At 41.0% G+C, this 12,926-nt stretch overlaps 1 protein-coding gene across 2 annotated transcripts in view; it reads left to right on the forward strand.

The window, feature by feature from the left end:
* The window catches only part of ccndbp1 (cyclin D-type binding-protein 1), a 33,565-nt gene extending 24,554 nt beyond the window's left edge, over positions 1-9,011 (forward strand). For both annotated transcript variants that reach the window (XM_070896056.1, XM_070896055.1), the window contains 4 exons: positions 1,810-2,069; positions 3,256-3,316; positions 4,257-4,303; positions 8,465-9,011. In XM_070896056.1, the coding sequence (XP_070752157.1) occupies positions 1,810-2,069; positions 3,256-3,316; positions 4,257-4,303; positions 8,465-8,573 (477 nt within the window). In that variant the 3' untranslated portion in view covers positions 8,574-9,011. The remainder of the gene's footprint in view (positions 1-1,809; positions 2,070-3,255; positions 3,317-4,256; positions 4,304-8,464) is intronic.
* Positions 9,012-12,926: the final 3,915 nt, after the last annotated feature.

Below are 12,926 nucleotides of genomic sequence, written 5' to 3' on the forward strand. Positions count from 1 at the left end.
GAGTCAGCATGGTTTTATGAAAGGGAAATCATGTTTGACAAATTTGCTGAAGTTCTTTGAGGATGTAACAAGCAGAGTGAATAAGGGGGAACCAGTAGATGTGGTGTATTTGGATTTCCAGAAGGCATTCAATAAGGCGCCACATAAAAGTTTACTGCACAAGATAAAGTTCATGGGGTTGGGGTTAATATATTAGCAAGGTTGAGGATTGACTAACCAACAGAAAACCAGATAAATGGGTTATTTTCCGTTTGGCAATACAAATTATACAAAGGTGGGTGAGAAAGTAAATTGTGAGGAGGACGCACAACATCTGCAAAGGGATATAGACAGGCTAAGTGAGTGGGCAAAAATTTGGCAGATGGAGTATAATGTGGGAAAATGTGAGGTTATTCATTTTTGCAGAAAAAATCGAAAAGCAAATTATAATTTAAATGGAGAAAAATTGCAAAGTTCTGCAGTACAGAGGGACCTGGGGGTCCTTGCGCATGAAACACAGTTAGTATGCAGGTACAGCAAGCAATCAGGAAGGCAAATGGAATGTTGGCCTTTATTGCATGTGGGTTTAGAGTATAAAAGCAGAGAAATCCTGCGGATTTTGGACGCTGCACCTGTATTCTTATTATACTATTTGCTTCAACCATTTCCTGTGGTTACTAATGCTTGTAAACATTCACTCACTGAAATGGCATCTGTTGATTTCAGTGGCATATTAGTTAAGTGTACAGCTTGGTGTGGTGCAACTGTTGGCTGCTAAGAAGCATTTAAATTAGCTTCAGTTGCAGATTTATGATATCGGGTTGTAGTAAAATCAAAAAGAAAATGACAAAAGAAACAAAATCTAAAACGAGTAAAAGGGATAGTCTTGGATAACTGCAGATCCTTCGGAAGATAAAGATTTACATTTTCTTTGATTAGACATTTAATTTTTTCTCCCATATGAGTACTTGTCTGTCTATAATTGTACTGTACAAAATCAATGTAATTTAATAAATGCAAATTAAGATTCAGATGAAGTGTTTAAACCATTGTGCTTTGGACAATGGAAGTTGATTTGGACATTCAATTGATCATTCCCACTTGCTGTTGGTTTGATCTGATTCCTATGAGCACAGCGGGGGTAGTTTTCAGACCACTATAGTTGGAATCCAGTTTTGGGGGTATAGGGAAGTAGCTAGTTTTACAAACAGGCTACTGGGGAATAAGTCGATGGGACAGCCCATCCACTTTCTTTGGAAGTAACCAAAAGAGGAAAGAAATTGAGGCCAGTCAGTCAGGATGGTCTTGCTGATAGAAAGGCCTAGGCAGTTTATTATAAGACTTGTGCCAACCCAGCCTTTCCGTGTAAGTCTTGGTCTGTTTCAATGCTAGGCTGACCAAAGTGTTAGCCCACTTACCCAGGGCAAGGCTATTTTCTTTATTAACGAGGAGGGGTTTGAAGTTAAGTGAAGTGAGTTTCAAGACAACTGTCACTCTATGTCCCTGTGCTGACTGTAAAATAAAGCAGCTTAATGACTTGTATTTGACCATGTCTCACTAAAGTGCTTTCTGTCCACCTACTGAAACTATTCTGGCTCATAAGGTCATACTATTATGCCTCCTGGTTACACTATCGTGTGGTCACAAATTGGGCAGTGCAAGTGCGAGCACATTCCTGATAAGGTGCAAGGTCCAGCAGTGCTGCACCAGAGACAATATTGAAGACGCATCTGAAATTTGCAACTGCTGACTATACCGAACACTAGAAATAGCTATTGCTGAATGATTTGTATCTGTGCTGTCAGATAATCAGTTGTGTGTAATTGGCAGGCTCGGCGTGCAGATAATCCAGATCCATTCAGTGACATTTTTGATGATGATGATGATGCAGACTTGCGAGAAAACCGGGACACTTACTGGTCAGAAGCAGACAAACAGGTCATGGCTCCTTGCTTAGGACTACTGAAAGCAGCCAAAGCATGTCTGAAAAAGGTCTCTGGAGCCATGAAAACTCACGGGAAGGTAGACACCTTACAACACATAACACAGTTGGATGATTTGGGTGATATTACCAGTGAAGTTAGCCCCAGGTGAGTTGCATTTTTATTGCTGAATGAAAAACTGCCTGCAACTTTAGTATTTTACATCTGTGGTGGTGCGGGTACAAGAGTAGGATTTATCATCTAATCAAAATGTTAGCTTGTAGAAGCAATTTGAATTTTGAAAATTTTCTGGAGGATCTTACTGATGGCATTATGCTGTAATGTAGCACCTCATTACAATGGTAAGTACTCTAGCCTTCATTTTATATCACTACATGGTCGTCATCTGCTTACAAATTGGGCCCTTGACTTGCTGTTTCAGGTTAGGGATGGGGCCAGTTTATACAAAACTTCTAAGACTCCATCTTATCTCCATGGTAGCACTCTCTCCTGAGTCAGAAGGTCCAGTGATTTGAATGAATGATTTAGGCTGATACTTCAGTGCAGTACTGAGGGAGTGCTGCACTGACGGTGCCGCCTTTCACATGAAATATTAAAACTGAGGCTCTGTCTGCCTGCTCAAGGTGGAGATAAGATCCCATGGCACTATTTGAAGAAGAGCTGGGGAAATTCTCCTGTTGCCCGAGCCATCATTTATCCCGAACCTAACATGGTTAAAACCAATTATCTGGTCATTTACCGTGTTGTTGGCAAGTTGGCGACATAACATTGACTACAGCTCAAAAATACTTCATTGGCTGTAAATAACTTTGGACACTAAAAGTGGAAGTTCTTTCTAATGGGTTGGTGATAAATTTTATACATATTGTGCTCCTATAAATGTATGAGTTCTGAGAGGGCCATGCAATCAGTGTAATCTTTATCAGTGCTCGCGTACTGTACAGGTTGAACCTCCATTATCCAGAACCATCCCTTGTCCGGAACCATTCTTGGCCACCAGGTGGCGCATGCGCAGAACTCCGACATGAACAAATTGAAGTTCTTCTTCGCTGCCGACGCTCGCAATCGGTAGCCTGACCCAGCGATCCACCGCCAACCCGACCCCCCCCCCCCCCAGCCATGATCTCTGCTGCACTCCCAGCTCCAAGCCCGATATCCCCTTGCTCAGTACCTGTACCATCCAATTTAATGTGAACACTCCTCGTCCGTAAAAATTGCTTATCTGGAACTGGCCAGATCCCGAGGGTTCTGGATAAGGGAAGTTCAAGCTGTTCTTTTCAAGCCACTGTATATTGGAGCCACTTTTGGTAAAGTTGTTGCTTTCCTCCCCTAGTGTTGATGAATTGGTCTTGAGTCTTTATCCACCAATGAACTATATTACTGTGCAAATGAACGTGAGTACTTGCCCTTCGCCTTGAAATATACAACTAGCAGAATTGGACTGTATTACCCATGTTCTGGTTTAGGAAGAAGCGGTGTGAATGTCAAAATAGTGCTGTTTGTTCCTTTTTAACATTCTGATTCCGATTGGCATGATGTAAATTGATTCTAGGAGTACCAAGTGTGCAGTTTTACGGAAATGCAAGAATAGAATGGGCTGTATATTCTAGGCCTGTAAGTAATCCCACATGCCTCGGAAGGTGTGCATATGCATTTGTTGTAGGATCTGATTCTTTCCTGTGCTTTGCATTGGTTATTGAACAAGACAATAGGCTGGATACCTGCTAACAAATGCACAGGTTAGCCCACCACCTGTCTCTCTTTCAGTGCTTCTCTTTTGAAAGTGCATCTTCTCTGCTCAGTCGTGTCCGAGGTGACTTGGAAATCAGCGGTGTGGAAGTTGGAGGCATGGTACTGCGTACAGCAAGGTGGACTGCTCATACACTGTATTGGCCAAACACTGCTGATTCGAAAAGATGTAGTCCTGTATGCTACATACAGGCACATTAAAAAATTTCGACCAAGCAAAGACCACTAACTCCATCAAGCCCGATTCTTTCAGACCATGTACCTTCGTATACCTCCCTCAGTTATTCTCTTGGGATGAGAAGTTCTGATTTTTTTTCTTTTTAAACTCTCTCATCCCAAAAGTAATCAAGTGAAACCCAGAATACACTTATCAGCCTCGCCTCTCTACTATTGAACCCTGGCCCATTGCCCTCTAAGACAATTTATAAACTGTTACGTGCCCTGGGAACTGTTGTATTGCATGATGTATTTGACCATCTCGGGTGATCATTAGGAAGCTATAGGTTTTCTGTTTAGCCGTTGTCAGATTATTTTTCCTCTGAATTATTTACAGATAATTAAAAAGAAAATGTATTTTTGTTTCAGGCTGCAAAGGTTGCTTCTGTCCTGAACAAAGTTCTGGAAATAACCAAGTGAGTTAAATGAAGTACCAGGAAATTGTGCCTAAAATAATCCCATTTTCACATGTCCCTAATTTTTATAGTTTTCATATTTTTAAAGCTATAAGTATGCATTTGGTACTACTTTGTCCTGTGATGTTACAGAGGACACTCTGTTGCACCTTCACATCAGCACAGGTACCTTCAGACATGAAGTGCGTGCTGCCGCTCTGACTGAAGACATGGGCCTTCTAGAGGATAAGATTAGACTGAGTATTGACTGGAATACACGGCATTCCTGCCTCTGCAGTTGTGCACCAGCTGCCACTAGGTGGTGGTAGTGTCACTTGTTCTCCAAATCCAACTACAATTGTACTGATTCAGAATCATTGCCACCCATCTATCATCAACGTAGGAACAGGGGTCAGCTATTCAGCCTGTGATGCCATTCAATCAGATCATGGCTGATCTGTATCCTAATTCCATTAACTTGGTCCATATCCCTCAGTACCATTGGCTAGCAGAATTCTATTGATCTGATTTAAAAAATATTAATTGAACTAGCATCATCTACTTTTTGTAGGAGAGAGTTCCACACGTCTACCACCCTTTGTGTGAAGAAGTCTTTCCTAAGTTCTCTCCTCCATAAGCCTAGCTCTGATTTAAGGTTATGCCCCCTTGTCCTAGACTCTCCCACCAGTAGGGAAGTTTCTATCGACCATATCTATTCCTATCAAAATTCCTTAAAAACCTCAATCAAATCACCACTTAACCTTCTATATTCCAGGGACTACAAGCCTAATTTATGTAATATCTCCTCATAATTTAACCCTTGGAGCCCTGGTAACATTCTGGTGAATCTGTGCTGCGCTCTTTCCAAGGCCAATATATCCTTCCTGAGGTGCGTGCCCAGCACTGTACACAGTACTCGAAAGTGCTCTAACTAGGGCTTTGTATTTCCCCTCATTTAAATTCTAGCTTTCTAGTTCGAAAGGCTAACATTCCATAAACCTTTTTAGGTGAATTTTCTGTACCTGATCATTACATTTTTTGATTATAAATGGACACTTAAATCTCTTTGAACTTCCACTGTGCAAGCTTTTCACCATTTTTAACAGTCATATTTCCTTTTTTGATCCAAATTGGATGGCCTCACACTTACCTGTGAGAAGTATTGAAATGCATCTGCCATAGTTTTGCCTACTCACATTCCATCAATGTCTCTTTGTAATTTCATGCCCCCATCTACACTATTTAGTATGACACCAGTCTTTGTGTCATTGGCAAACTTGGATATATGGGTCTCTATTATAAGAACATAAGAAATAGGAGCAGGAGTAGGCCATACAGCCCCTCGAGCCTGCTCCGCCATTTAATACGATCATGGTTAATCCAATCATGGACTTGGGTCCACTTCCCTGCCCGCTCCCCATAACCTCTTGTCCCCTTATCCTTTAAGAAACTGTCTCTTTCTGCCTTAAATTTATTCAATGTCCCAGCTTCCACAGCTCTGAGGCAGCACATTCCACAGATCCACAACCCTCTGAGAAGAAATTTCTCCTCATCTGTTTTAAATGGGCGGCCCCTTATTCTAAGATCATGCCCTCTAGTTCTAATCTCCCCCATCAGTAGAAACACCTTCTCTGCATCCACCTTGTCAAGCCCCCTCATAATCTTATACATTTCGATAAGATCACCTCTCATTCTTCTGAATTCCAATGAGTAGAGGCCCAACCTACTCAACCGTTCCTCATAAGTCAACCCCCTCATCGCCGGAATCAACCTAGTGAACCTTCTCTGAACTACTTCCAAAGTATATCCTTTTGTAAATATAGAAACCAAAATTGCACACAGTATTCCAGGTGTAGCCTCACCAATACCTGTATAGGTGCAGCAAGACATTGCAAGATATGTTATCTATGTCCAAAATAGCCGAGTTTATGTGCACTCTTATAAATTTAATCCTTGGAGCCCTGAGAACATACCGATCCATCTGTGCTACACTCCTAGTAGGGAACATGCTAGAATCTATTATTAAAGATGTGGTAATCGAGCACTTGGAAAATCACTATGATCAGGCAGAGTTAACATGGTTGTATGAAAGGGAAATCAAGTTTTTTGAGGATGTAACTCGCAGGGTAGTTGAGGCTGAACGAATAGATGATAGCATACTTGGATTTTCAGAAGGCATTCGATAAGGTGGCACACAAGAGGTTGTTACACAAGATTAGACTTCATGGGATTAGGGATAATGCATTAGCATGGATTGAGGATTGGTTAATGGACAGAAAACGAGTAGGAATAAACGGGTCATTTTCGGGATGGTAAGGTGCAACTAGGGGAGTTCCGCAAGGATCAGTGCTCAGGCTTCAACTATTTACAATCTTGTATCAAAGACTTAGATGAGGGGACTGAGTATAATACATCCAAGTTTGCAGAAAATATAAAACAGATGGGAAAGTAAGCTGTGAGGAGGACGTAAAGAAGTTGCAAAGCGACCAGTTAAATGAGTGGGAAAGAAATTGGCAGATGGAGTATAACATGGGTAAGTGTGAAATTATCCACTTTAGTCGGAAGAATGGAAAAGCAGAATTTTTTTTTTAAAAAGGTGAGAGACTAGTAAACATTGGGAAATGTATTTGTTTGAAGTCCTTTTTACCACCCTAATTATCCTTTCCACTCGGACTTTGGTCTCTGTCCGGTTCAGGTGCAGCCTGTCCCAATGGTACAGCTCCCTCCTGTCGCAATACTGGTGCCAATGTCCCATGAACTAGAACTCTTCCTTCCCCCACCTCCTTCAGCTACATGTTCACCTTCCTGATCTGCATGTCCCAGGCCAATTTGCACATGACTTGTGTAATGACCATCCTCGAGGTCCTGCTTTTTAATTTAGTTCCCAACTCTTGATACTGCCTTTGCAAGACCTCCTGCCTACTTTTTCCTATGTTGGTCTCAACATGGACCACAACAAATGGATCCTCCACCTCCTTTTCCAGTTGCTTTGAGCTGTTCCTTACCCTGGAACCAGGTAGGCATCATACCGTTTGGGAATCTCAATCCTGACTGCAAAAGATGCTATCTATCCCCTAATGATCAAATAACCTACAACTATGACATTTTGCTTTTGTTCCTCTTCCCCTTGGACTGCCTCCTGCTCCACAGTGACCTGGTTAGCATTCTGTCTATTCTGCCTTCAGCCTTGTCTGCACAGGTAGCAAGTACCTCGTACCTATTGGATAGGACCAGTGTCTGCGGGACCTCATTCTCTACCTCCCCTGCGTCCCCCCTACCCTGTGGACTGATATTCACACATTCCCCTTCCTCTACCTGTTTTTTCCTCCAAGGTGTGAGTCACAATACAGCATTTCGCAGCACACAATGGTGGTTGTATTAACAACTTGAATCCCTGCCAGCATCCCTTCCCACATGCATTGGATGTATCATTTACATTTCACACGCAGATGTTTAAATAAAGTATCCCCATTGTACCTGAGGTGTTCCAGTAAATCTAACAGTGGGTGTTTCAAATGAGCAAATTTCAGTTCTTGCATAACTTCTCCACATAAGCACTGTAAGAAATTTGTGAACTTAAATGTTTTTTTTAATTTGTGAACTTAATTTTTATTTAACAAGTCACAAAGTTAAAGGGCTTGCAGTATGCATCTTTTTATATCATGTTTACTTAGCAATTGTATTCTAAGTTGATGGGTTCTATTTTTATGACATTTGATTTTAATTGGACGCACAGCCTTCAGGCCAATAGCTTCTACAATGCTGATTATGTACAAAGATATTTCTTGGAGTGATTTACATGGGGGTGGGGGAGGGAGGTAGAGGATGGGAGCCTTCGGGAAATTTTGAAAGCCTGGAGATGACGACCAGATGGAGGTGCTCGGAGTTCTAGGAAATGGCGATAAAGTGGCTGGAGGAGCGGCCACTGATTGTGAGTGGAAGGATAGGGGAATGAGAAGTGGAGGATGTCTGCAGGGATGTAGGGCTGGAGGAGATAATGGATGTTGATTATCTGGATGCAGGTGTAGGTGAGTCATTGCCAACTGTATTAGGAGACCACATTGATAAACCATCTCCAGTGACATTTTTTAAACTGAGGACATACATACAATCTTCACCCTGTATGTGCTTTCCTGCACTGTACTACAGATTCAAGAGCGAATTCTTTATTTCTTTGTATAGATCGAGTCACATGTGCCCTGAATCGGAGAGCAGCTGGTTGCAGTTTCTAAGCGGAGCAATTGATCACAATATGGACAAAGTGAAGAATTTAACACAGGGCACTATTTAAGAAATAGTTAGATGTTGTAGACTAGGGAAGAGTATGTTTGTTCCATTTACGAAACCCAAAGCAGTGAATAAAATAAAAAGCTGGTCAACATTTTAACAATTGATACGACTGTTTATGTACATAAGCTTACAATCTCTAGGCAACTATGTGTTTTATTATCAAAGTTGTCCATTATTAATTACCCTCCCTTAAAGGCATGCTGATGTCCTAATTTAGTGATGTGTTTGCATGTCAGCATTGTTCACAATCTAGAGTGCTCTTTAGTTCTTTGAAAACTGCAGCAGCATTTCAGCATCAAATGAAAGCTCTAATTATTTTTGTTTTGTTTTTGGAATATCTTTTTTTTTTTCCTAGTAAGATGGAGTCTCACATAGACAAAGACAATGTCATTTATTTTGCCTTTTTTGAAGGCTTTAATAAAGTTATTCTGCTTTGTTAGCAATTTGTGTTCTTGTTTCTCTTAACATCACACTTTCATCTGATGTGAAATATGTAAATTGGCTTTAGTACAGTTTGCTGATGTGTGAGTCAGTGGTGGAGGAAAATGAGGCACAATAATGTAACTTAAATCCTGAGAAATAAGTTAAATGTATACAGTATCAGATACAAAAAACATTGTTAGACACTGGCATAGAGGAGATATCAGGATTTGGCAGTTGGGGAATTTCTCTTGCTTCAAGCTAAAACTGCTCTATCTGTGCTGGAGCGAGAATAAGACAGTCACCTGAGCCAAGAATTGGTTGCTGCAACCCCAATTGACTCTCACCATTTAAGTCACTGTCTGATGTATCCCAACTGTAGTTAATGTGTTTATTTAATGAAGCCTTCCTAGCTCCTGTAATTATCTACATGGAAGTGGTCCTTCTGAAGTTATTTTTAGAACTCTTGTCAATACATGCAAGTTTTATAAATTTGTTTTAAGAGCCTGTTGATGTCTGGACATAACTAGAAGAATGTGTTTTTTTTTTAAAAACTAAATATAGTTGGACCACAAATAGGATTTTATAAGCCAAAAGGTGCTTTTAATTATTGTAAGAAAATAGGTAGGTTTCTAAGTGCAAACAGGAGCCATAATAACTTAATCTTTTCCTTCACAATTATAAGTGATGTCCAAAGCAAGGTATTCACATTCAAATATTTAAATTGTACTACCAATTATTTTAAGGTCTTTGTGTGCAAATTTAATTTGATAAACCCTTTTTATCCTTTTCAAGTATTTTGAGGATGTGCCAATTAACTTTGTTGGGACTTGCATAATTTAGTTTTGGCAAACTTCATAGAGGCAGGGCTAAATGAGCTTTAAGTATAACATGCACTTAAAATTGTTTGTTGATACCAATGCACAGTTGCCACCTGCTCCTCCAATTTTCTCCCCTCTTTTCCTAAGTGCAGTGTCTTGTGCTAAGGTTCCTAGCCTGCCAGTATCCCAGTGAAATGACCAATCATCCTGTGTGAGCCTGGACAATAAAGGGTGGCAGTTCATTCATGGATAGTTTCTAATCCAAGTGCAGTCCCACTATTTCAGCAAATACTGATCTGAATTGTAAACTCGGGCTCGATAATGTTCTTTATTTCTCCTGAGCTTGGAGTTTGCTGCCAATTGTGACCCACTGTTGCACTTTGTTAAGAGTAGTGAACTCAGCAGAGATCAAGGATTGAACCTGGAATCTTTTTGATCTGCATAGCAACTTGACATTACAAAACAAAATACTGCAGATGCTGTAAATCTGAAGTAAAAACACAATGCTGGAACTAAGCAGGTCAGGCAGCATCTGTGGAGAGAGGAAGTTAATGTTTCAGGCTGATTACCTTTCATCAGAACTGAAAAAAGTTAGAGATGTGTTGGGTTTTAAGCAAGTACAGAGGCAGGGGAGGAAAGATCAAAAGGAAAGAAGGCTGGTGATAGGGTGGAAGGCAGGAGAGGTTAAATGACAAAAGGGATGATGATGCGAGGCAAAAGAAGATTGTAATGGGACAAGTAAAGAAACAAAAGATGGGTCTAGAGGAAGTATAAATGGGAATATCAGAATCATCAGCAACAGCTGCTGTTCAAAAAAAAATGGCAGAGATTGTGATCTGCAAAATTGAAGGCTGTAAAGTGCCTAATCAAAAGATTCCTCCAGCTGTTCCTCAAGTTTGCGTTGAGCTTCATTGGGACAGTAGGAGGTCATGGACAGAAAGATCAGAGTGGGAGTGGGAGTGGTGCAGAGAATTAAAATGACAGGTGACTGGAAGCTTGGGCTCACGCCTGTGGACTGAACAGAGAGGTTCCATATGAAGATGAGAGAAGATTGGAAATTGTAAGCAATGTCCAAAGCAAGGTATTCATATTTAAATATTTAAATTGTACTCTAAATATTTTAAGGTCTTTGTGTAAATTTAATTTGAAAAGCCCTTTTTATTCTTCCAAGTATTTTGAGGAATGTGCCAGTTAACGTTGGGACTTGCATAATTGGTTTTGGCAAGCTTCATATAGGCAGGGTGAGAGCAAGAAACAACACCGACTGATACTCATCAATGTGCTGGAATATGTGTAGTTTATAGTGTTCTGTTTTATTGTCCTTTCAGCTCTGTGCTTGTGTGTATAATTGGTGCAGAGTGGTTTAAATGTACTGTAACCCATAACAAACTCAAAATCTGCTGTATAATTTCAATTTAGATAAGTGCAAGCTACAACACATTTTGGTAGAAAGAAGCTGGCCATACACCACTGTGTAGATCAAGAGTTCCAGCTCGAGAAAGGAACCACACCTTATTAGTGTATAAGTACCTTGCGTAACTGGCTACAAAGACTTTGGGTCAGCAGACAATTAGATGCAGAGTTGTGCAATTTGTTGCTACGGGGCACCTGCAGCTATCGTGCACCATTGGATTGGCATTGCCAGTGACAGTAATGGTCGGCTGTGTCCTCGAGTCTTGCTCCTTGTTTCCAGGCAATGTCCTTTGTGCAGGCTACCCTGGAGTGGAAGCCACTGCCACACACCTGGTTGCCACTTCATTCTGCACCAGCTCCAAACAGTGGAGTCAATTGTTGTGCTGCTCTATCAGACTCCGTTTGCTGCCTCTACACTTACTTGCCAGCCATTTTTTTTTTTTAAAGTCATTTTTCTGCTACCCATACAACTCTGCTGAGGCTGAAATATGCATTAAAAGTATTAGCAGTATTTGTAATAGCTACCAATATGTTTATCCCATGCCTTTTAAAGTGGCTATTTCACTTCAAATGTACCCATCACCCCTTGTAAGCAGCTGTTTACGGGTGATGTCCCTTTCATCGCAGCAAGCTCCCAATGCTATGCTAAATATTGGTGGGGGTGGGGGGGTGGTTTACGGTTAACCCGGGATCTGGCGCCTCCCACAGGCATTTCGCTTCTTGGTCCAGATTACGGCTGTGTTAAGGTTGCTATTTAGTCATCTGCAGGCGGTCGCTCCAATAACCTGAGGCAGGAGGTCGAGCGCAGCGCCTCGCTAGAAGTTGGAATTAATATGGTGCAGGTTCACACAATGACTTCAAGCGTCCCCTTTACAGGGAGGTAAAAAGCAAATTACTTAAACAGTACGCGTACTGGAAAACAGGCCAGTCAACATCTACAAGAAGAGCAAGCAACAGAAGGGGTTGGGCTATCTAATCCTTTGTTTACCCACCTGAGGTATGTTTTCCCATTTGGGGTTGGGGTATCATGCTTTACTCTGTATTTGGGTAAGGGCTGAGATATTTTTAATAATTTTGATTCTTGGAATGTGGGCAAAGCTGGCATTTATGCCCATCCGTAGTTGGTGCATGTTTATTACATGCTCAGAGCGCAGAAATGTACACATTCTCAGGTTACACAATACATTCTCTTTCTATAACGTGTAATGTTTCACATTAAGTAAAACAAAAATAATGAATACATATACAATTAAACATAACTAATTTTTATACAGGAAAAAATGTGTTATGGGGTCTGTGGAACTTTAACATGGGAGGAGGGCCTCTGGAAGCAAAAAGATTCAGAACACATGTTTGAGGATGGAAATGGCAGGGGATGACCTGGTGAATGTAAATCCTGATGCGATGGAAGATGAGGACAAGGGGGACCCTGTTATAGTTGAGAGGAGGGGCATAAGCCGAGAGCAGAGGCACATGAAATGGGATGGATATGGTCAAGGGTCTTGTTGAATACTGTTGAGGAAATATTGACTGAGGAAAAATTAAGACATTTCAGAAGCTATGGTTCAGAAGGATGAATCAGTAGAGCAGATGGAGAAACTGAGAAAAGGATGATGATGCAGGCAGGCAGTTGAGGGAGTCAATGGGCTTATGTCCAGAAAATTCATCACTTGAGATAGACAGAAGAGCCCAGGAAGGAA

The sequence above is a fragment of the Pristiophorus japonicus genome, chromosome 12 (genome assembly GCF_044704955.1).
Source record: "Pristiophorus japonicus isolate sPriJap1 chromosome 12, sPriJap1.hap1, whole genome shotgun sequence".
NCBI classification, from domain to species: domain Eukaryota; kingdom Metazoa; phylum Chordata; class Chondrichthyes; family Pristiophoridae; genus Pristiophorus; species Pristiophorus japonicus.